We start from the raw sequence: 24,346 nt of genomic DNA, 5'->3' as shown, positions 1-24,346 counted from the left end.
GGGCCACTATGGTGCCCCCAAGGCCTAAAATATTTACTCTCTGGCCCTTTAAAGAAAAAGTTTGCTGACCTGCTCTGGGCAAAACGAGGATGAGCTGGGTATAGTTTCCACCCCTCTAGGAGTACACAGTCTACTAAGAAACCAAAAAGATTATAGTTCTATAGAAAAATATCCCTCCTCCCCCAGAAAAGCTCCTGTATTAAAGAATAGTTGAAGCTGCAGAGTTTTATGTTACATAAAACACAAGCGTAGGGACTTCCCTGGTGGTGCAGTCATTAAGAATCCGCCTGTCAGGGCTTCCCTGGTGGCGTAGTGGTTAAGAATCCACCTGCCAATGCAGGGGACACGTGTTCAAGCCCTGGTCTAGGAAGATCCCACATGCTGCGGAGCAACTAAGCCTGTGCACCACAACTACTGAGCCTGCACTCTAGAGCCCACGAGGCACAACTACTGAAGCCCGTGCACCGCGACTACTGAACCTGTGTGCTGCAACTACTGAAGCCTGTGCTCCGCAACAAGAAAAGTCACTGCAATGAGAAGCCCGCACACCGCAACAAAGAGTAGACCCGGCTCACCGCAACTAGAGAAAGCCTGAGCGCAGCAATGAAGACCCAACGCAGCCAAAAACAAACAAACAAACATACAAAAATCCACAAGCATAAATATAAGGCCATTCGTTATTACCAGACAAAAAATCCTGAAGTATATGGCAACTGCTTAAAAGTTACACAAGGAAGATGATACAACTCACCTGGATAGTTCAGAGGAAGGGCCACCTGCATCATAAACGAAGCTATAGGGCCCAGAGAGGTCACATAGCCAAATCAAGTTGGCAGGTGAGGACTGGCACTCCTATGCCCTGGTAAAGACTGTGGCCCCGGGTTCCCAGATCTCCTCACTTTTTAAACAATGTCAGACATCCAGATTTTTATGGAAATGTCCCCACTTTAAAATATAGGCAGCTAATCCAATAGTGCTTTCAAAAAGCACTGTATAGGCCAAAGAAACTTGTCTGAGAATGAGTTTTGGCACATGGACCACTGGTTTGTGGTTATAGGACATGGCAGATGAAGTGGAACTGAGAAAGCAGAAGGAGCCAATCCACAGTAGATGCTGTAGATAAAGATACTGCAAGAGCCCTGAGCAGGACCAGAGAGAAGAAAGCAAGAGAAGCAGGAGTCCCGGGGCCAGGCCTGAAGCCATGAGGAAAGCCTGCCCCCTCTTGGTCCACCTGCTAAGCTCCTATTCCTCTCTAACAACCACCCAAACACCACCCCCTCACTGAAGCCTTCCCTGACCTCCTGAGAGAAAGGATGTGTTTCCTTCTGCATCTTCCCACGTCTTTGTGGCTCAGCCATTGCCTCACTGAGGGACTCCTGTGGGCAAAGCTGCCTTCTCTGTACCTTTCTCCAGGCCTGGTTTAGTTAAGTAATAAATGTTTGTTGGGTAAATTACAAATCAAAGGGGAAGGGGGGAGGACAGAGAAACCAAGATATCATAAGCATAGATTGAGAAGTCAGACTACTGTGGTTCAAATCCACCTGCTGCTGTGTGGCCTCAGAAGTTACTTCTCCAAGCTTCAGTTTCTTCATCAAAAGTGGGGTTAAGGTCTCTATTTCATGGGATTCTTGTGAGAATCACTCAAGACAAGCCACTTTGCATGGTGTCTGGCACATAGTAAGTGCTTTAAGAGTACCAGTTATAATAATAGTAATTACTGTTATTGTTATTAGCCAGAAGGATTACAGTGCTAATGGTTGGAGCTTGAAGGAAAAGTCTGTAGATTAGAAGGGAGAGTGAGAGCAGAAAATGCTAGGAAGCATTGGTTAATACTTTGCAATCATACCAAGATAAATTAGTCCCATAAATTTGTATTGTGGCTTCCCTGAACTGTACTCTTCAATTTGTCCCCAAGTTCCTCGTAATGAGGGATATTCTAATTATTCACCTGAACCAACTGTGTTTGCTGAACCCAGCCAACTGAAGTGGGACAAAGGTGGCACCATCAAAGGTGATGTAGAAAGGACACACCCAAATGTACACTCACCAGCAAGGAAACCTGTCACTTGTGGAAATTCAAAGTTAAGACCCTGTACAGAAGTAGCAGTAAAAGGAACCTTGCTGGAAGCAGATTTATTCTAAATGAGGTACTGATTTTTATCCTTGGCTGTGTGAGGGATTCTGTTATAAGCCTAATATAGGTTGGCTCCCTTAGACTGATTTAAATGAACCATGTCTGAATACGTGTTTTTGAAAACCAAAGCAAAGGGAGACAGAGTATAAACAGCTGAAATTGAAAGATTCAAAAACCTTTATGGTAGGAGACCATTTTAAATGAGTGCTGAAATACTCTAGGAAGCGGAATTAACAAGAAAGAGATAAGCCATAAGCAGAATCATAAACTGTCAAATGAAAATTTGGGGGGGAAAATCCATCCTAAGTATGAGGATACCTAATAATGAGGGCAATCTTTTTTTTAAAATTATTTAATTGTATTTATTTATTTATTTTTATTTATTTATTTTTTGGCTGTGTTGGGTCTTTGTTGCTGCGTGTGGGCTTTCTCTAGTTGTGGCGAGCGGGGGCTACTCTCTGTTGCGGTGCGTGGGCTTCTCATTGCGGTGGCTTCTCTTGTTGCTGAGTACGGGCTCTAGGCGTGTGGGCTTCAGTAGTTGTGGCACGTGGGCTCAGTAGTCGTGGCGCACGGGCTCAGTAGTCGTGGCGCACGGGCTTAGTTGCTCCGCGGCATGTGGGATCTTCCCAGACCAAGGATCGAACCAGTGTCCCCTGCGTTGGCAGGCGGATCCTTAACCATTGCGCCACCAAGGGAAGTCCGAGGGCAATTTCTTTACGTGTGTTTTTTTCACCAATCTGTAGAATGTAATATAAGCTTAGCTACATTTACTCTCATTTTCTCCTATAGGAAAGAAATCATGCAACTAAGTGAGCAGAGGAAAACTGTATGAATTTCAAGATCTGAAAGAAACAAGAGGAAGAACGAGGAATAAAGTGAACCTCTTACTTGAAGATCTTCAAGAAGAAATTAATTCGCACTCCCGTGCCCGTAATGCAAGCATCATGGGTAAGAGAGAAAATGCACCTCAACTGTCTGTTTCTGGACAGGAGTTGATAAAATCCCTAGTGCATTCCATTAGTGAATCTCCCTGTGCTTATTGCCACAGCACCTGAGCACTTTAGAACATGAAAACACACCCATTAAAGGTATTATTTGTGCATGAATATTTCAACTTTTTAAAACATTGCAAAGCTGGATAGCATTTGCACAAAATAACGCTAACAATCTGCGATACTAAACAAATACTGAAACCCAAAGTATTGTGATTCCAAACCATGCTAGGATCTCGTTTAATCAGCAGCTTGGAAATTCTATTATGGCCATAAGGAAATGAGAGAGACATGTTTCTATGCCTTCCTGAGTATAAGCCACTCCATTTCCAGCAACCATAAATGCAAAGGAATATGAGGCAAAAAGGACCTAAACAATTTCTCATAAGAACTTTGTAGGAATTTGGAGACATGTAACATACTGGAAGCCTGTAATTCATATTACATAGTTCTTAAAAATGAACGGGAATTATGCCAAAGCCAAAATCAACTTGGAGGAGAAATGGAACTCTAAAGCAAAACTTGCATTAGCCCATCTGCTGATCTCCTATGAGATCCTTGTTATGTTTTGACATGGACAGACAGCTTGTTAGTACCAGGTGAGGCAGCACTGAACTTATTCACACCAAACCCATCTAGTTGAGCCGTATAAGGGAAAATATACGTGAAACCTATCTCAAGGCAAAAACATTGTCTGCTTTTCCTTATCCTATGTCTATGGTCCTGTTTGTCATCTGATCTTGAGCTAAAAGAGAAAAACACAGATGGCAACTATGACCCTAAAGGAAGGTCTAAATTTGATGAAATCACTATTGACGATGCTCAGTAAATGCTACATAAAGAGTAAGGAATTTGTTCCGATTCCTAATCTGGAAGAAGGTGCCCACTGAAAGAACTGAACATCCGTCAGCAGTCACCCAGGCCAGGTAGAAGAGAGCAAAACTGCCCCATGCTGATTCTCTCAAACTTGCAGTCCAACAGCAATCACTGGGCTTTTTCTCGATGACTGACACTGTGCTGAGCAGCAGAGACGGGCAGTAAGTCTCGCCCTTAAGTCATCCCAGTCTCGTGGCGGGAAGACAGGCGTATAAACAATCCCCAAACAGTGAAAAGACTCTATCAGAACATTTTCAAGCTGCTTCGGGAACAGAGTAGAGAGAGTGGGGTTCTTCCTGGGTCTATTAGAAAAGGCCTCTCAGAATAAAGATAAATTTGCCAGATAAATCAAGGCAGAAAATCATTCCGAGCAATAGAAACATGGCTTTGTGTTCATTTGTGTGTGTGTGAGATGGGGGGGGGGGGCGGGGGGAGGCGGTTCATGATAAATGAAAATCACGATATATTGAGTCTGTTAAGTGTAAAAACCAGGAATGTTGAAAAGATAAAGTGTGGCTATCGTGCCTGGACTATGGCTACATAGGAGTAAAGATCAGAACCCTGGGCCTTTGGTTCCTAAAACAGTTTAAAGCCCTAATATACTCTCGTTTACATTAAAACATCTCACATTACTTTCAGGAATTTGTATTTTCATTACAATATGGAAAATACAGAGACGTGTTTAAGAACACAGGCTCTAGAGTCAAACTACGTGGCTTCAAATCCTGGCTTCACATCACACTCCCAGTGAGACCTTGCTATCATCAGAGCCTCCTTTTCTCACTGGTAAAATGGTGGTGGTCGTGCTAACCGCCTGACAGTGTTTTGTGAAGATCAAGGATGAGAACTGATCGGAAGGACAGGCGTATAGAAAGCACTCAGCACGTTAGCTGCTGTCATCAGCCTCAACATCAGAGGTCAGCAAACTACAGTCTGCCAGCAAATCCTACCCACAGCCTGCTTTTGTAAATGAAGTTCCATTAGGAGACCACCTCACCTATTTATGTGGTGTCTGTGGCTACTACCACTCTACAATGGCAGAGTTGAGTAGTTGTGACAGCAATGTGACGGCAGGTAAGCCTAAGACATTTGTTCTCTGGCCTTTTGTAGAATGACTTTGTCAACTCCTGCTCTATGTAGTGAGGTGAACTTAGTTGTTTCATCATATTAGATTCATATGGGTAGTCAAAATTAATACCTTACATTTGAGGAACACTTCACAGAGGGTCTCTATATTATCTCACTTAATCTCCACAAATTATCATCATCAGTTTACAGATAAGGAAACACAATCTAAGAGACTTAACAGATTTGCTCAAGGCCATACCCAGACAGTAAAGGGAGAAGCCAGCGTTCAAACCCATGTCTGCAAACTTAAGTCTCAGTGCTCTGTAGCTATTACATGTATATCTATGACGCGACATCTGCAAGTTTGGGAGAATCAACATGGGGGCACTTGTGCTTTATTTTGCCTGTCTTGGGTGACTGCTGACAGATTTTCAGTTCTTTCAGTGGGCACCTTCTTCCAGATTAGGAATGAGAACAAATTCCTTACTCTTTACTTCCCTATTAAGTGCAAATTTAAGAGAGAGGATGTTGAATTTTTGTATTGATCATTGAGACCAAGACAGTCTAGTCAAACTGGGGAATGATTATCTTGATAACCCATGTATAATTTCATTCGTTTTCACAAAATTTATCTTACTTCACTTTGTGTTGATGTAGATTCCTCAAAGAACATCAAGAAGTATTATCAGAGCTCTATCTGCTGAAAAGAAAACTAATGAAACTACTTCCTTCATAGATAACTCTGAAAAAAACAGGAATGACTTACTTACCATCTTAGATACACTAACTTCAAAAGAAAACTTGTCATTGGAGAAATTAAAGCAGATCAAGATACCAGATATTCAAATATTGTATGAAAAGGTAAATATTCATGACAGTATAGTCCAAGTGTTTGTGGTTTTTACTTGATATACAGACCTCTTCAATTGTATTTCCCTGTCTTACATTTTATTTTTTTATTTATATTTTATAAGTGTAGAAAGTATCTATAAATAACATATATTTAATCTAAAAATAATATAAATATATTTTATTTTTTTTATTTCGTAAGTCAAAGTTTGAGAAAAATCAAAGAGTAAAGATTGTGGCTTGATTTTATTATTTTATGCTATTTACTATTTCCCAACTGGTACAGATTATGGACATTTACTCCTCCTGCCTCATAAGTAAAAGGTACTTTTTATTTAAAAAAATAAATGAAAGTAACATGGAAATGCTAGACATGTGACTATTTCCCCCAAAACTATAAGTGTAAAAGCGACATTGATTGGCCCAAATGCTGATAAGAAATAAGTTAGATATTTATTCAGTTAACTAGGAAATATTTAATCGGTCATATCCATGTACTAAGTGTGAACAGCTATTGAAGAAACACATATGAACAGAGCAGTGTCTTGCCTTGGTGAACCTGGAGGACGTTAGAAAAAGCTCTGCCAACAAGTTGCTTTTTTTTTAAATTTTTTTAAAATTTTTGGCTGCATTGGGCCCTCATTGCTGCATACGGGCCTTCTCTAGTCGTGGCGAGCGGGGGCTACTCTTCGTTGCAGTGCATGGGCTTCTCATTGTGGTGACTTCTCTTGTTGCAGAGCACGGGCTCTAGGCGTGCAGGCTTCAGTAGTTGTGGCACGTGGGCTCAGTAGTTGTGGCGCACGGGCTTAGTTGCTCCGTGGCATGTGGGATCTTCCCGGACCAGGGATCGAACCTGTGTCCCCTGCACTGTTGACAGACGGGTTCTTAACCACTGCACCACCAGGAAAGTCCCAACAAGTTGCTTTTTAACATAGATACTTTCTCCTGTCAGGTGTGTGGAGGAGGCACATATGCCCTGTGTGCTATTGTCCTGTGGTGGCCGGAGCTGTCTCGGCTCCTGACCCTCTCGAGGAACACCCTCCAGAAAGCTCAGGAAGCAGAGTTCGTGATTCGCAATTTGAACAACCAAGTTCAAGGGTTGAAAAATCAGGTAAACGATGTCTTCTCATGCTTTATTTGTAAAATTAATAGCAATTAAAAAAACAAACTATTTGAAATTTTAAAAATTTTAAAAATTTTAAATTTTAAATTTTAAAAATTAAAAAGGGTAGATTCTAGATGTTAGGTGTTCTTGTGCCTGACAATATAGAATAAAAATATAGATGTGGTTAAGAATGGTGATTTAGAAGTAGCTGTGAATATTGACATACTTTCTCATATATATTACATATACACATATATACATATAATATGTGTGTGTGTGTATAGTGTGTATGTGTGTATATGGTAAGAAAGAAGAGAAAAATCTCAAAGTATATGTTTGTAGGACATATATAGACTTGTGTGGATATGTTTCCTTTATAGCAAACACTGCATAGAAATGTGTAAACTCCTAGCCTTGAAGGTTTGAAAACTATAGAGCTCTCAAAGTAAAGAATATTTTTCATAAAGTCAAGGGTATGTTTGAAATTCTACTAAATAGACAAATTTTGATGTTAGAATTTAATTTAATATTAGAAAATATTTTAATGGGAATATGCTCTTAATGCCTTGAACTCTTTCCTATGTTGATAGACATGATAAAGTTGTTTTAATATTTAAGCACCTGATAATGGAATCTCTAATAATTTTAAATGGCTTCATTTACTTTTCTGGTCATATTAATAAATGGGTATAATTTTTAATTACCTAGCTTTCTTTAGGGTTTTTTTGTGAATACATTATACTTATCTTGAAAGGATGAATACAATTTTAGGTGTTTTGTGAATACATTGTGTTCAACTTAAAAACAAGATGATGATGTGCTCCCTAGTTTGCTTTTTTTTTTTGGACAGTATACATAGAGCCTTTGATGAAGAAGAAAAAGCTCCAAAAGAGCTGAATTTTTTACCAATATAAGGTAAATATTTTATCAGTTAGCATTCTTGTTTGCAAGCAACAGAAACCAACTCCTCACCAAAAAGGAAGACATCTGGGTCTCAGAAGTGAGAGGAGAATAGAGAGCCAGCCTTGGGAATGGGGTGAGAACCACAGCGATGAGACACACTCCTGCGCATGCGCACACGCAGAGTACCAGTTTGCTCCGTGAGCCTCGCCTCCATGCATCCGAACCCCGGTTGGTCCTACGTGCTTGCCCCACAGGCTCCGGATCCAAGTTCCAGAGCAAGTCTCTGATTAACTTAGAGAACATCCCCACACATCCTAAATGTTGAAAAATTTTATTTACATAGTCATAATTCTATATTGCCACCTAGTTTTTCACTTATATGTTATTCTTCATTGCTTTAACAAATATTCATTGAGTACCTACTGCGTGCTGGACATTTATCTAGATGCTGGGAACACAGCAGTGAACAAACGCAAATCCTGATCTTGCATCCCTGTGGTTAAAAGAATCCTTAATGGTTTAATGTAACTTTAAACTACTATATTGCCCCTTCTCAAGAACCAGAAATCTCACACCATTTAAATAATTCCCGTGTTAAGCTATTACTTTTAAAAGGTAACCCCTGAAGTGTATAATAGCAGAATCTGGCTTAATCAGCACATAAATGGAGAACTGGAAAAGGATGGGGGTTGTCATGTTGATAAAATGATGTGCTATTTTCCTCTTGATTAGAAGGGGGAAGCATGCCAGAAGAGATTACGAGAGAATTCTCAGGAGTCATGACAGAGGATGGATTGCAGAGAGATGTTTTAAGAGTGAAGTAATTTAGCAATCTCTTTCTTTCTGAATATGGCATCGACTAATCTACACTGAGATTTCATGTGTATAATTTGGTGCTTCCTATCCAGAGTATTTATTTCTGGAATTCTCATCTTACTTCTGTGCATTCTTACTCACTGCTTCTCCATTTTATTTTTTTATTGAAATATAATTGACATAGAACGTTGTATTCGTTTTAGGTATACAACATAATGATTTGATATATGTATATATTGCAAAATGATTAGCACAATAAATTTAGTTAACATCCATCACCACACATAGTTACATTTTGTTTCTTGTGATGAGAACTTTTAAGATCTTTCTTAGCAACTGTTATCCATTTTAAAGTTTAAAAAGTTCTAGAGAATTAAGGAACAACTCCAAAAAATTAAATTACATATTTTTAATCATGTAAATATTTCTTTTTGTTTCATCATTTGCCAATGACTACCATTAAATCCTTTTCCACAAAATCTGTGTGGCTTAAATTAAGCTGGCTATTTTTGTGGGGAAATAAAGGGAGATTTTCTTTTTTCCTTAACTATGTTTGATCCTAATTAGCCCTGCTTCTGTCACAGTTAATTTATTAAATATAGCTCAACTTGCAGATGATATTGTCCTATTTCTCTTTGTTTTTTCTCTTTCTCTCATTTGTTGGAATCCCAAGAAAAAGTCCGTGACCTTTCTCAAATCACACAGTTAAGAATTTGCACTTCTAGGTTGTAAACATTTTAGTTCTATCATTCCTCCACCAAGTGTACACAGTATCTGGAATTTATCTTTGTAGCCTTCTCTGAGTTCAAACTCGTTTATTAAAAGGAAGAATGCTTTCTTTTTACTCTCAAAGAAAGTACATTATCTGAATCTGAAGAATGTTTAAAAGAGTAAGTATTCTAACTTATATTAAACTTATTATTTAAACTTAATATTTTAACTTATATTAAAGAAAATGTTCTCAACTTACTAAACATAATGATCACTGTAAGTAATTTCTGTGACATTTGTTGATATGATAGAATGCTAACATCTTATTAAAACAGAATTTGTGTTTTCGATTTGTATCAGGAAAAGTCATTAGTCCTACATCAATAATTGTTTTCAAATAACAATTTTGATCACTAAAAATGTTTTAAGAGATAAGTTCACATTATTAAGAAAACATGGTAATGAAAACAGATAATATCACCTTTTAAAAGAGTCCTTTAACATGAATCTATTGTTTAATTATGTAGACTTCTATTATATTTTTAGTGACCTCTATTTGGTCCAGCTAAGTAGGGAAACGTCACAGAATGTGCCTAATTGTTACGTTTGCCTCATTGTTGTTTTTTTCTTATTCCAGATCAAAAATATAAATAAACTGGCAGAAGTCTCCGAAAACAATGCCTTACAGCTAAGTGAGAAACTGAGGAATATGAAAAACCAAAGTGAATCTGAAGAAGAAAAAATGAATCTTTTAATCAAGAAACTGAAAATGTTCTTGTTAGGTAATTTTTTTTTAAATATTAGGACTAGTTTCCATCCCTCCCCCACTCTTCCTCCTCTTCTCTCTCCCCATCCTCCTCCTCCTCCTTCTTTTTCTTCCTTTTTTAATGTATACTCAAACATCACAACCAACTCCAAATTACATTAACTGGAAATGACATGGCTAAATCAGAAACATGATATACTCCTTGATTTTAAATTTCTTAATGAAAACAATTCCAAAATATTAACTCTATCAAAAAAAATATGGCTCTCTGTATAAGATTAGTTTAGTAATAAATCCTAGAATTTAGTTAGAATTCCAAAGAAGTGAACATGGTGTTTAAAGTTATTTTTTTAAACAAGGAAAATCTAACATGAAGACTCTGTCAGATTCCACAACTTTCTCTGCTGACAGACTGTGTGAGATCAAGGTATGCCAGCTGTTGGTTAGTACATCAAATACTGTAGTGTGGTGGCATTTAAAATATTGGTTATTTTAGATAACTATTATTGACTATTTTCCAAGACTCATGTTGGCTTTCTGTGACTGACCAAAGGGGGAACTATTTGATTCATTATTATTATGAATTATAATTATGAACTTAATGTCCCTCATTGTGCCTTATTTTCGGAGAGGTTTGTTTTAAACTCCAGAGAACTATTAGTTAAAGATAAAAATCAAATAGTACAGCTGGAAATTGATGGGAAATCTCACTCTCGGTAAATAATATCGTTTGGGTACAACACTACATGGAATTGATCTGAGGAGGCTTTCTTTCCTATAGACGTCTTCCAAGTTCAATAATTTAATATTCTCCACATGAATTAATCGACAGTTGGGATGTCGGTTATAATCACTGCAATCACTTTATTAAATCTGTTTATTTATAAGACACCCCTGTGGCCAAGTATTCTTTCCATCTCACTGTTTCTAGAAATTGTATTAGCATCTTTAGTCCTGATTTTCAAAATAAGAAAAAAATAGGGAGTAAAAATGATCAGTAAAAATGACCAAAATAATCAGTAAAAATGATTGGGTGTGGGATCAGTCAACTGGACATTTTGTTTGTTCAAAAGCAAGTTTTCAGTGAGCGAGCGAGACGGATTGATATTAACTAGACACAGATCCAGGAACTGTGTGAGGAACACGGTAGCTCTTTCTGCAGATACAAGTCAATTCAGACACCAAAACTAAAACGAAATCAGAACTGCCACAGCGTCCTCAGTTCCAGCAACGGTTCAAAAAGCAGGTTCTACCTGTTTTCCTCCTAGTTCACTGGGTCACAGAGCCTACTCCTATACTGGTCCTAGTTCTCATTGATACTAAATAAGTTTCTAATAAAAATGTCACTTTAATTAGCCTAAGGAATTAGGGGAAAAAAAAACTGTGCTCAGATAATTACAATAAAAATTAGAACTAGGCATCAAGAAAAATCCTATTCCATAAAAGGAACTTTCCTGATCAGGGTCCAAGACTCTTGGTCACCAGGAAGCAGTGCCCTTCACCCACCCAGTTCTTTGCTTTTCTTGGCTATAAAGCCCAAATAAAATGATCATTACATTTATGGTGGCCACACTATTCAGCTCTTCTTTTACCATCTTAATGTTTTCCTTACGGTCTGAATTCCTTATTAACAGAGTTATGTGTCACTTCTCCTGAAAGTGAATTTATAATCACTTGAATATGAATTTTTAATCTCATAAGAAATGCCAAGAAATGTTTCATGACTGAATACGGGGTTAAATTCAATTCACTTTTTATTAGAACTTTTTTTTTTTAACAGAAGTTACTATTCCTAGAAAGAGCCAACTCCTTGATTCTGTTTAAAATATGGTTTTAATTTATTCGTGAAAAATTCTCGTCACATTTTTTTCAAAAACATTATAGGAAGTAAAATATTCCTTTTGGGAATTCCCTGGCGGTGCAGTGGTTAGGACTCGGCTCTTTCACTGCCAGGGCCTGGGTTCAATCCCTGGTCGGGGAACTAAGATCCCACAAGCCGCAGGGTGTGGCCAAAAAAAAAAAGGAAGTTAAATATTCCTTTTATATTAAACAAGAATAGGTAAGGCAAAAATGATTGCAAAGAAGATATATACTAGGGTCATGTGACTCAAATACTCAAAGCTATCCAGGGCCCCTATTGTCTCTCTCTCTCTTTTTTTTTTTTTTAGTATTTATTTACTTATTTAGCTGTGCCGGGTTTTAGTTGCAGCATGCATGCGGGATCTAGTTCCCTGACCAGGGATCGAACCCCAGCCTCCTGCATTGGGAGCGCGGAGTCTTAACCACTGGACCACCAGGAAAGTCCCCCCGTTGTGTCTTGAATGAAGTCCAGTTTCCTTAGCCTCACATTTAGGGGCATGTGTGATCTGCTTCCAGCCTTCCCGAACTTCCACTCCTTTTTTTTTTTTTTTTTTTTTTTTAACTTTTTTAGACACTTTTTTGCTTTTTTAGTTACTTTTTTAGACCCCCCCCCCCCCCCCCCCACCGGCCAGCCAGGAGTGACCCACGCACTGTTACCTGTTCCACCCTGAGCTTTGGCCTCGGCGGAGAATGCCCTTACCCTCTTCTCACTGCATGTCTCCACAAATGTAATCTGTGCGGGCCTCTAAGACCGGGTTGAAATGCTGTCTTGAAGTTCTTCCTGAAGTATTTTCTCCTCCCTCTGAACCCCACATCATTTTGTCTTATGTTTATCACTTCTGTTCGTAAGGGATCAGTAATCATCTAAAATGACTTATAATTCCCCACTTGGTGGTGAACCCCTTGGGGATCAGACCTGTGTCTGATTCATCTCTGACTTCCCCCGTGGCGCTCAGCATCTGTGCCTCGATAAGGAGCCAGAGAGAGACAAAGAGCTATTACCCCACATACCGAGAGTCCATCTTATGCACTTTAGTTCTCAAAGGGGGCCAATTTTATTCTTCTGAAAAGCAAGACATAGATGTATTTAAAGGTTTCTTTTTTTTCCCCCCCGGGCTGCACTTGGCGGCACGCGGGATCCTAGTTCCCCAATCAGAGATGGAACCCATGACCCCTGCCGTGGAATCACAGAGTGCCAACCACTGGACCACCAGGGAGTTCCCTAAAAGTTTCTTTATAATACATTAATCATACTGTAAATTACTCTGTTTTGTTGCATCCCCGTCTCAAAATAGGCCCTTGAGAAGTAGCATCAGTTATAATTACCCAGTTATGCAGGTGAGCAAAAATTGTGAGCCTTTTTAATGTCATGGAGGATTAGAGTGGAGTTTTGTTGAGTCCAAACCCAGTGCTTCCCCATTGTCTCATTCATGGTATTTGAATCTCTTTTTTTTAAATTGAAGTATAGTTGATTTATAATGTTGTTAATTTCTGCTGTATAGCAAATTGATTCAGTTATACATACATATGTACATTCTTTTTAATATTCTTTTCCATTATGGTTTATCACAGGGTATTGAAGATAGTTCCCTGTGCTATACAGTAGGACCTTGTTGTTTATCCATCCTATATATAATAGTTTGCCATTGTGTTTGAATCTTAATGACATCTAAACATTTTAATTGCTTTTGAATCTGTACTTATAATAAGCAATTCTTGTGAGGACATTTTGTAGAACACATATCTGTCATTTTTCGTTTTTCCAACAAGCATTGAATGAATTCAGCTTCACATGAGCAGCTTTTCTTTCAGAGAGAAGGGAAAATTGAGGATGAAGAAGCATCTGTGAGACATATACAATAATCCCTGTATTCTAGGGACACATAATCAAATGCAAATTAACTTAGAATTCGTTGTGGTGATATTTACAAGGTAGAATGATAAGGAGACACAATTACCTAAAACCCATCTTCTTATTTAAGAGGATAACGTGCCTCCAGAGGACATAGAGAGGGTTGCAAATCGTGTACTTGACATCCACTTACCAGTAACATCGCAAAATCTGACCCATGAATTTGACAAAACACGGAAACTTATGCAACTCTGTGAGGACTACAGGACAGAGGAGAACAGGCTAAATAAAGCAGCAGATGGAGCCCGAAAGGTTTTGGTGAAGGCAAAAGCAGCTGAGTAAGTACAGTATTAATATTCTCCTCCTCCTCTAACAGGCCATCTGCCAAAAGGCCATCTGAAAAATATTTGCCTAAGGAGCTATAACGTTCAAATGAAATTACCCTCTGATCGTTCATTGCCCAAAATGAGGGCTAAGCTGTCTGTGGAGGTGCCCCAGAAAGTTGGGAAACTGGGAGGCATTGTGCAGAGATGCTTGTTTCCCATTTTCCTTAGTGTCTGAATGCCCTTCCAGTGTCTGCTACCTCTTTATACCAATATACACCAATAAATGCCATGTATTAATTATATGCCAATATCTTAACAAGTGCTGGGACTGTCTGTGTATTCTTCCTTTCTTGCATACCTATTTATTTTTTTAAAAAATCTTTATTGGAGTACAATTGCTTTACAATGGTGTGTTCGTTTCTGCTGTATAACAAAGTGCATCAGCTATACATATACATATATCCCCATACCTCCTCCCTCTTGCATCTCCCTCCCACCCTCCCTATCCCACCCCTCTAGGTGGTCACAAAGCACCGAGCTGATCTCCCTGTGCTATGCGGCTGCTTCCCACTAGCTATCTATTTTACATTTGGTAGTGTATATATGTCCATGCCACTCTCTCACTTCGTCCCAGCTTACCCTTCCCCCTCCCCGTGTCCTCAAGTCCATTCTCTATGTCTTGCATACCTATTTTTGTTTCTTTCTGTATTTACTACAATATCAGTATTTTGAAAATCTAGAGTAAAAAAAGTATATCACATTAAAAATATGACGGTGAGACAGAGAAGAAGTGAACACTAGTGCCCCAGGAGTAATACAGGAGTAGAATGATATATACAGTACACAAAGTCCACTAACTCTTGCTTCCTTTTGCCCTTGTCGACTTAGCCAAGCAAAGAGGAAAAGCCACCTTGATGTTTTTATGATCATGGGGTGCTGTGAGTCCAGGTCATAGGGTCAGTGGATGATGGTACCATCATCAACACCCACCACCATTTTTGGACGCCCAGAAGCAGAGTTGAGACCTGAGCTGCCTTCACTGTCTCATCACCCACCTATACAGATGAAGTGCACCAGACTCCACTGAAAGCCCAGCCCCTTCTGGTTTTAATATTTCAAACTAGGAAGATTAAGCAACTGGGCACAATCATGCAGCAATTAAAAATGATGCTGACGAAGGATTTTTAGTAACATGCAGAGATTCTTACAGTGTAATGTTAATGCTTGTAAAAAGAAGATAACAGATTATACGTGGAAGAGGATCTCAATCATGAAAAGAAAAAACCTGGTAGGACAAAAATGCTAGAATGTGCCAATATCTTAACAGGTGGTGGTAGGATTACTGGTAAATTTTCCCTCCCTGCTATTTTTTTCTTCTTTCTTCTTTTATTGGGGTACTTTCTAAATTTACTATAATGAGCAGTACATTGAAAATCTAAAGGAAAAAAAGAATTCAGTAAAAAGATATGGGGGAGGGGGGAGTTATGAGAAGGAAAGCCTCTAGAACCCTCACTGTAATTGTAGAGAAAAAAGTATAGAAAGGGAGAGCAATATACTGTATGATTCCAACTATAGGATATTCTGGAAAAAGCAAAACTATGGAGACACAGTAAAAAAAGATCAGTGGTTGCAGGGGTTGAGGGGAGGGATGAATAGGCAAGCACAGGAATTTTAAGACAGTGGAAACACTCAGTTTGATACTGTAATGATAAATACATGTCATTATACATTTGTCCAGACCCCTAGAATGGACACCACCAGGAGTGAGCCCTAATGTAAACTGTGGACTTTGGGTGTTTACAATGTGTCAGTATAGGTTCATCAGTTGTAACAAATGGACCCTCTGGTGCAGGATGTTGATAATTGGGCAGGTTATGCATGTGTGACGGCAGGGAGTGTGTGGGAAATCCCTGTACCTTCCTCTCAATTGTGCTGTGAACTTAAACTGCTCTTAAAAAAAAAAAGCTGTGTGTTTTTTTTTTTTTTTCTTCAACAGAGAGAAGGATTATCACCCGGAGGAGAGGCTGGGTTGGATGGGGAAGGGGTTGTTTTGCCATTTAGCTGTTTTTGCTCTCACACAAGCATTTCTAATGATGCCTCTGCTAAGATCTATTTCCCTGACTTTGTACCTTCTTCCAAAGGTGCTTCTGAGCCCACAGACCTAAGTATCTGGTGAATGTTGACTTGAGGTGAGCTCATTTCTGTAAAATAGACTATCACCTGGAATGCTTGTGATGGTAACCTCTGACTGGGCCCCTGGGCAGCTGGAATGTCAGCGAAGCTTAAATAAACCTGAATAAACACAGCCTGAAAACGCAGGGCCTTTCGTTCTCTTTTGCTCCCTTTGGAGCCTCTTGACTACCCCGCCCCCTATTCCAAAAAGGATTTCAAGAGCGTTACTTAAGTTTGAGAAATCAGAGAACTGGAATTGGCCAAAGATAGTTTTTTTTTGTTCCAAGCTTGGCAGTTTTATCCCCCAAACCTCTCTGCTTATGACAAGTTAAGAAGAAACGAGACCTGTAACCTTGATTTCCATATCTGGCAAAATCTGTATCTATGCATGCATATGTACGTGCTTTTACTGGCATCTAAATGTACCTATGTCTCAAAAGGAAGACTTCAGCACTTTGCCTTGCTTAAGAGTGATTTCAATTGACTTTATAAATAATTCAGTAAAGTTTTTGAGTCGAATGAACTCTCAAGGTGAAATAAATGAATAATTGTATATTTATCTAATCTGATATGTTAATATCTTAGAAAAGCAGCAAATGTTCTATTAAATCTCGACAAAATGTTGAGTAAGTTGCAACAAGTTCACATCACTCAAGTACGGGCAAGTTCTACCATCACACAGCTGACTGCCCAGATAACAAAAATAAAAAAGAACGCCCTGCAGGTATTTCTCTATCTTCCTTGAAACTAACCTGAAATAGACTTTGAGTGTGAAGACAGCACAGTTTTTATATCTCATCTTACCTGTCTGATGGAATTATTATGATGATAAATAAGATTATGATAGTATTATGTGTTTAATTAATGTTCTACAGAGTTATCCTGGCATTATTTCATCTCATTGTTGACCAAGCCTGGGGGACAAAGCAGGTGTTACCATCAGCTTGTAAATGAAGAAACTAAGACTCACGGAGGTTAAGTCACTCACGTAATGTCTCGCAGCTAATTAATGGTAGATGTGAGGCCAGTATTTATCCCTTCTGATACCAGGGAAAGTAACGGACTTCTGAAAGCTCACCAACCAAAGAAATTAAGTTAATTGTTGCCAGATTTTTATAACAAAATATGCATGAAATCTCATCAGCGTATCCTAAGACTGAAAGACTATCTTACCTGAAAGAAAGGGTTCCATCCACTGTTTGGCAGGAATAAAGCCACGGTTTAACCCAGGGGATGGATCCAGAAGAGGAAGCCTGGCAGCTGGAGGACAGAACAGGACCTAGACTGAGAGTCTGTGACGTATCTCCCTCCAACACATCTTCTTCCCAGCAGATTGCAAGCTTCTCGGTCTCTGTTCTTCCCCGGAGTCTTAGATATCTAAATACATGCATCATGAAAAGAAAAGCAGAAAGCACCAGCACAGGAAGTCGTGCACCTGGAAATAAAAAGCTTAGATATGAAGAGGTTGCATATATACAGGAGCAAAAAATAAAGAAGGCCTCCGGGTTTTCCCCTTCTAGACATCTACTCTAGAACAGGGGTTGGCAAAATACGGCCCAAGGGCCACAGGGACCCACCAACTGTTGTATCCAAAGTCACACCGCTTTATTGGAATTCAGCCACATATTGTCCATGGATGCTTTTGCACTACAATGGCACAGAGTTGAATAGTTGCAACAGAGATTTTATGGACCACAGAGTGTAAAATATTTACTAGCAGGCCCTTTACAGAAAAAGCTTCAAGATTCCTGCTCTAGAAAAACTCCCACCTATGCCCAAGGGCCTAGGAAGGGGCTTCGATTTCTAACAGCATGGTAGACCAGTATATCAAGGAGCCATCTAGTAGGAAAAAACCTGAAAATGGTAGATATTTTAACAATTTTTTAAATGCATAGCTGAATTGGTAAAAAATGGAGGAAATCTTCAGAGGCCAATAATGACCGGAAAACATGATCCCGACAGATAATCAAGCATGAACCTGATGGCAGTCAGAGGGCAACTGTCAATCCCTGGTGTATTAAAGCTGCTGGTTTCCCTGGCTGCCATGAGTAATAGACAGAAAACGAAGCCCATGCAAGGAGGGGATGAGGCCCCTGCACAGAGAGGAGACCCCAAAAGGCAAACCCTCAAGGAAATGTTAAACTATTTCAGAGAGAGGAAGAGGCAGTTAAGATATTAGCCTGTGCATGGAGGGGGAGAGTCTTCACTAAGAATTATTAACAAGCTGGCTCTCAGGTGAGATGGGGCCAGAATTCACACTACCTGGGTGGCCCTGGTAAACCAAGCTAAAAATGTCATTTAAAGTGGTCCTGGGTTGTCAGGGCCCTCAGATGCCTGACAGAGGCAATGAGAAATCCTTTCCAAAGGAAATGTACCTTAAAACCAAGCCTCAAAGGATTCCCTTGAAACACACAATAAAGAAACAAATCGCCTTAAGCAAGAGTCCATCAGAAACAGTAAACAAGAGAATCAGAATGCAGGAGACTTCGGATATTACCATTATTGGATATCCAGTACAAAATAAGAATGTTTATTACGCTTAAGGAAAATCAAAGAAGGCATGAAAGTTTGACCAAAGAACAAGAGACAAGAGATAACAAATGACCTGTCAGACTTCTAGACGTGACAAGTATAGTCGCTGAAATAAGAAACAAGTATAAGGTGTTCATTATTGTTTATAAGGGAGAAAAAAATTAGAAGCCACCTGCATCCATCGGAAAATAGAAAAATAAATTTTTGTATATTCAAACAATGGAACACTTTAAATTGGTAAAAGTGAATAAAGAATTAAAAAAATTAAGAATAAAAAAAGAAAAAAAAGAGTTATGCAAATTAGGTGACCTGTACAAGAATAATTTTGAATTAAAAAATTCAAGCTGCAGAAATACACAGGATGATGTATTTGCATAAAGTTTAAAAGTAGAAAATACTGTATATTGTTAGAAATACCAAATAAGATGAGTTAAAAGCATGTAGAAGTATATGGAATGAGAAATATTAGATTCAGAGTAGTGGTGATCTTTAGGGGGGAGGGGGTGATGATGGGGGTGGTACACCCAGGGTCTTGGCTCACTGGCAATGTTTATTCTTAAGCCAGCTGGTGGGTACACGGATACGTGCCACATCTTCTCCTAGACCCTCTTGTCTGTCTGAAATATTTTTTTATAACATTTTTTTAAGGAACAGAAAAAGCAAAGGAACGATTTCCTTTCCCTTTACACCTAGCTTGTTTTCAGAGGGGTCATTACATCATGTATTTTCTTGTTTGTTACATAAAGAGACTTTCTCCTTTCTGGTCTCTCAATCAACAACAGGCTAAAAATCAGGCCCGGGAGACTGAGAATGTGCTGGACTTCGCAAAGCAACAGTCAGCGCAGGAGGGTGGACTTGCCCGGCTGCAGACCAAGTTGCAAAGGAATCGAGACGAGGCCGTCCGTGTGGGAGCTCAGGCTGAATCGGCCCGGCGCCAGGCTGGGGGCCTTGAGGAGGTCATTGGTCCTACCCCTGCCACTAAGAGCAGACAACAGTGCTTCTTTGAAGGATAATCCCTTCACCCCCAGATTTTTGTGCCATTTGTCAGCATTTCCTTTAGTGCTGGTCCATGCTCAGCAGTGCATGTTTGTAGGGACCCCACTGGGCATGGAGATGCTTCTGTAAGTGGAGTGCTGTCTCCAAAGAAGACAGGTTTTTGGCCAGATTATGTTAGAGTGTTCAGCCCCATCTACTCATCCCGTATTACTAGTGACATCTTGGTCCCATTTTTCCTAAACTTCCAACCATTCACAATTTATGTCATGGGTCTATGCTGTATGTATTCACATCTGCCCACATATACAATACAATCTGATTGATCCCTTTACTCTAATTAAATCACAAAACAAAGAAGTGAAAGTCATCTGCCAAAGGGAATAGATCAAGTTACAGAAATCAGAGTGAGTTCATGAAACAGTTGTGGAAAATGGCCTGTTCATTTCGGTTGCTGAAAGAAGCTATCAACTCATTTTCTTAGCAGGAAATCTTTGGTTGGTCACATTAATATAGCAGCTTAAGCAAAAGAAAGAGGTTGAAGTGTTCTTGTAATTGGTGTATACTCTTGCTCTTAATTCCTAATGTGCTGGGTGCATTTTCCACTGACTTGGGAGTTGAGGGCGTTTTCTATGGAACAGAGGATGAGAAAGGTGATTCCTGCCCACCCTCTACCACTTCCATAGTGCGTTCCTGGGTCTGGCGGTTATTCATCTATGTAACGTTCCAGGTTGTCAGCCACTCAGCTGACCCTGAAGATTTCCCTTCTAAACGCGAGGAACCCTTCACACCCTCCTGCCTCCCTGCCTCCCTTCCTTCCTCATTCCCCTTTCACCTTTGTGCCAAACAAATACTGTGTCCTTGCTGCTTCTGAACCTTCACCACTCTCTCTGACCTTCACCTTGCACTTGCAGCTGTTCGACCCCACTGAACCAAACATTTGTCACGGGCAGAACGGGCTCAGTTCTGTTCTCTGTTATCTCTGACCTTAACGTAGTTCAGGACAAGTCGTTGCCTTAACATGAAAAAATGCTTGATATTTTGTAACAGAAACATTTTATTTGTGACTAACTAAAGCTGAGCATTTTTTCAACCTGAAAAAAAAAGACCCAAGCCATGCAAATAAAAGCCCTGTCAGAAATATCAGAGTGACTCAAGCGTCACTGGCTGGCTGATGGTTGCGCTTATTCCTTTTATGAACGTTATCAGGCAAACATCACGCACGTGTGCATGCTTTATAAATATTTTCTGATGATGGGAGCGTTGCTTTGTTACAGGAGCTTGCTGCGCTACAATGTCAATATGCTATTCTTCAGCATAAGACAAGCGCGCCAGGACTGGCAAAGGAAACCTTAGGGAAAGTGAAACAGCCAAGAGATACAGCAGTCAAACTGGCTGCAGATACAGAGGACAAGGTAAGAAGAATAACAGGTACCTATTCTTTAGATGTTCTCAGCTTTATTGAGGTATAATTGCCAAATAGAATTGTATGTATTTAAAGTGTACCCCGTGATGATTTGATGGACGTGTGCATTGTGAAATGACTACCACAGTTAACACCAGCTCACATGTTTACTTTTTGTGTGTATGTGGTGAGAATGCTTCAGATCTACCCACATATACAATACAATCTGATTGATCCCCAGAACCCACGCATCTTATAACTGGAAGTTTGTACTCTTTGGCCAACATCTCCCCCCATTTCCCCATCCCCCAACCCCTGGCAGCCACCGTTCTACTCATTCTATGAGTTCACCTTTTTTTTTGTTTTTTTAGATTCCATATATAAGTGATACCATACAGATTTGTCTTTCTCTGTCTGGCTTATTTTCATTTAGCATAATGTCCTCTAGGTTCGTTCATGTTGTTGCAAATGGTAGGATTTCCTTGTTTGTCGTGATGAATTATATTTACACATATATGTGTATATATCTGATGTGTGTATATATGCCTCTCACATTTTCCTTATCCAGTCATCCATTGACAGACGCTCAGGTTGTTTCCATGTCTTGGCTATTGTGAATAGTGCTGCAGTGAACACAGGAGTACAGATATCTCTTTGAGATACAGATTTGGTTTTCTCAGATATATACACGCATCCGGGATTCCTGGACCATGTTGTAGCTCTCTCTATCCTTTTACCCACTCCCCCAGTTTGACAATAACATCATAATACTCCACCTTTCTGGTAGAACATATACCAATTTCAATTTATCATTGACACAGTTTAACCACTTCTGAGTCCACCGAGGAGAGAGAAGTAGGAGCTGGGTTTGTGACTGTAATGGAATATGCCTCGTGCCTGATTTTATGTCAACAAATATTGATGAGCTCTGTCTGCATTAATTGGAACACACTGAGATTGCCTATGGTCACCTTGAAATGCCCTTGTCCTAACTTGGTACTTCTCAACCAGGGGTGATTTTATCCCCTCCCCTGGGGATAAAAATGTCTGAATACATTTCTGCTTGTCACAACAACGTCTAGTGGACGGAGGCCAGGGATGTTGCTAAATGTCCTGTAATGCACAGGACATCCCCCTGACAGTGAACAATTATTCTGCCCAAAGTATCAGTAGTGCCGAGGTTGGGAAACCCTGTCCTAAGCTATGCTGCTCATTTTCTCCTCTCCTGCAAGTTACTTTTTTGGAGTTATGATCTAGACTCTAGGGTGCTAAGTCATTTATCATGGGTCTGTAGGTAGCAATCCAGAAGGAAACATACTCTGAAAAAAATGGAAATTTTGATGCACAAAAGGTGTAGTGAACATAAAACACATACAATCAGAAAGGTAATCAGAGTGTTTTTTCCACAGCTGATATTCATGATTGTTCTGGGCAATCATCATGTCCTGAACCACCTCTAAATCATCAAGAAATATCGAATGATAAGTGGTCTAGTTTTACTTCTAGTTGTATTTATTGTCTCCCAAAACTTTAAAATTAACCATATTCATTTCGAATATAAGTAACTCTCAAAATACTAAAATAACCCAGGGACTTCCCTGGCAGTCCAGTGGTTAAGACTCTGCGCTCCCAATGCAGAGGGCACAGGTTCGATCCCTGGTAGGGGAACTAAGATCCCACATGCCGCAGGATGGGGCCAAAAAAAAAAAGAAAAAACCAACTCTTACTTACAAATGCTACTTTATTATAAAATGAGTCGTCGGCCCTACAACTATTTATATCATCGTTATGAAATGAAAAAAATGAAAATGCAACATTAGTGTGGGCCAAAGTCAGGAAAAATGCATACCAAACTGTTACCATTAGATATCTCTGGGGGCAGGGAGGGTGAAGAGGAAAACACTACTTTTTACATTTACAGAATTGTTTTAAAAAGTAGTGAGTTTTTTTCACTTTCAGTATTTTCTTAATAATTTTAAAAAGGAAATACTAGGAAAGATTCAAAAAGACAAATGTTGTTTTTACCTTGCACTCCATAGGCGATACCATGAAAAATCAGTTTCTATTATTCCCAGACCTTGGTCCTTCCTGTGAGAACAAAAACACAGGGAGGACCTTTTCTGTCTTATATTTTATGTCAGGGTCTACATTGTTTCCACTTTTCCTTATAGACTAAAACTTTCACAGTTCTTAAAATTAGGTTGGAAGAGAAGTTTAAGTCAGGGGACTTCTCAGATCAAAAGCAATGCATTCTACTACTTTTTTTTTCTCTCACTGTAAGGCTGTTTTCGCAACTCAACAAGATAGGAAACTAAGACAGTGGTTTGGCCCTCTTCCCAACTCTGTCACTTGAGAAGAGGCTGAACCACAAGGTCTGTGCTCTATTCCCCTCTGTTAGGAAGAGATGCCCATGGGATTGCAGAAAGGAGCCCTGACTTAACTTGACAAGGTCAAAGTGGAGAAAGTGGGGAGTGGGCCCCAGTCTGCAGCCAGGGTCCCTCCACAGAGCTTTGTGTCAGTCAGCATCCCAGCAAGGAATGAAAAGCACACTTGGATGTAATTCTGGATTGTGTGTTTATAAGCGGAGTTGTCTCAGTTATCTATTTACTGCATCACAAACTGTTCCCCAAACTTAATGGCTTAGAACAACAAGTGTGCACTGTTTGTGTGTGGTTTGCCTGGGTGGTGCAGGTCTCTCCTGGGGTGTTACTCAAGCAGCTGCATTGTCTGATGGGTCAGCTGGCAGGTCTGCCAGGGCCCAGGCTTGGCTGAGATGCTGGGCCTCTCTCCACAGGGTCTTTCCTTCCAGGCTGCTTTATAGCCTGGTGGATACAGGGTTCCGTAAGAATGGGCAGAAGGCCCGAGGCTCTTGATTGAGGTCCAGCAACATCATTTCTTCCACTTTCTATTGGTCAAAACAACTTGCAAAGCTGGACCTGGTTTGGGGAGAGAGGGTAAATAGACTCTATTTCTTGGTGGAAGGAAC

The 24,346-nt window shown here is 39.7% G+C and overlaps 1 protein-coding gene across 1 annotated transcript in view; it reads left to right on the top strand.

The window, feature by feature from the left end:
• The window catches only part of LOC118900563 (laminin subunit beta-4-like), a 95,884-nt gene that overhangs the window by 68,553 nt on the left and 2,985 nt on the right, over window positions 1-24,346 (top strand). Inside the window, 11 exon segments of the mRNA XM_036862959.1 lie at window positions 2,929-2,956; window positions 2,958-3,082; window positions 5,728-5,764; window positions 5,766-5,931; window positions 6,855-6,933; window positions 6,936-7,030; window positions 10,092-10,236; window positions 14,063-14,270; window positions 17,016-17,154; window positions 19,745-19,918; window positions 21,233-21,386. Coding sequence (XP_036718854.1) covers window positions 2,929-2,956; window positions 2,958-3,082; window positions 5,728-5,764; window positions 5,766-5,931; window positions 6,855-6,933; window positions 6,936-7,030; window positions 10,092-10,236; window positions 14,063-14,270; window positions 17,016-17,154; window positions 19,745-19,918; window positions 21,233-21,386 — 1,350 coding nt within the window.

This window comes from Balaenoptera musculus, chromosome 9 (genome assembly GCF_009873245.2).
Source record: "Balaenoptera musculus isolate JJ_BM4_2016_0621 chromosome 9, mBalMus1.pri.v3, whole genome shotgun sequence".
In the NCBI taxonomy this organism is placed as follows: Eukaryota; Metazoa; Chordata; class Mammalia; order Artiodactyla; family Balaenopteridae; genus Balaenoptera; species Balaenoptera musculus.
Note: the sequence above shows the minus strand (reverse complement) of the source record. Positions and strands in the feature narration are given on the sequence as shown.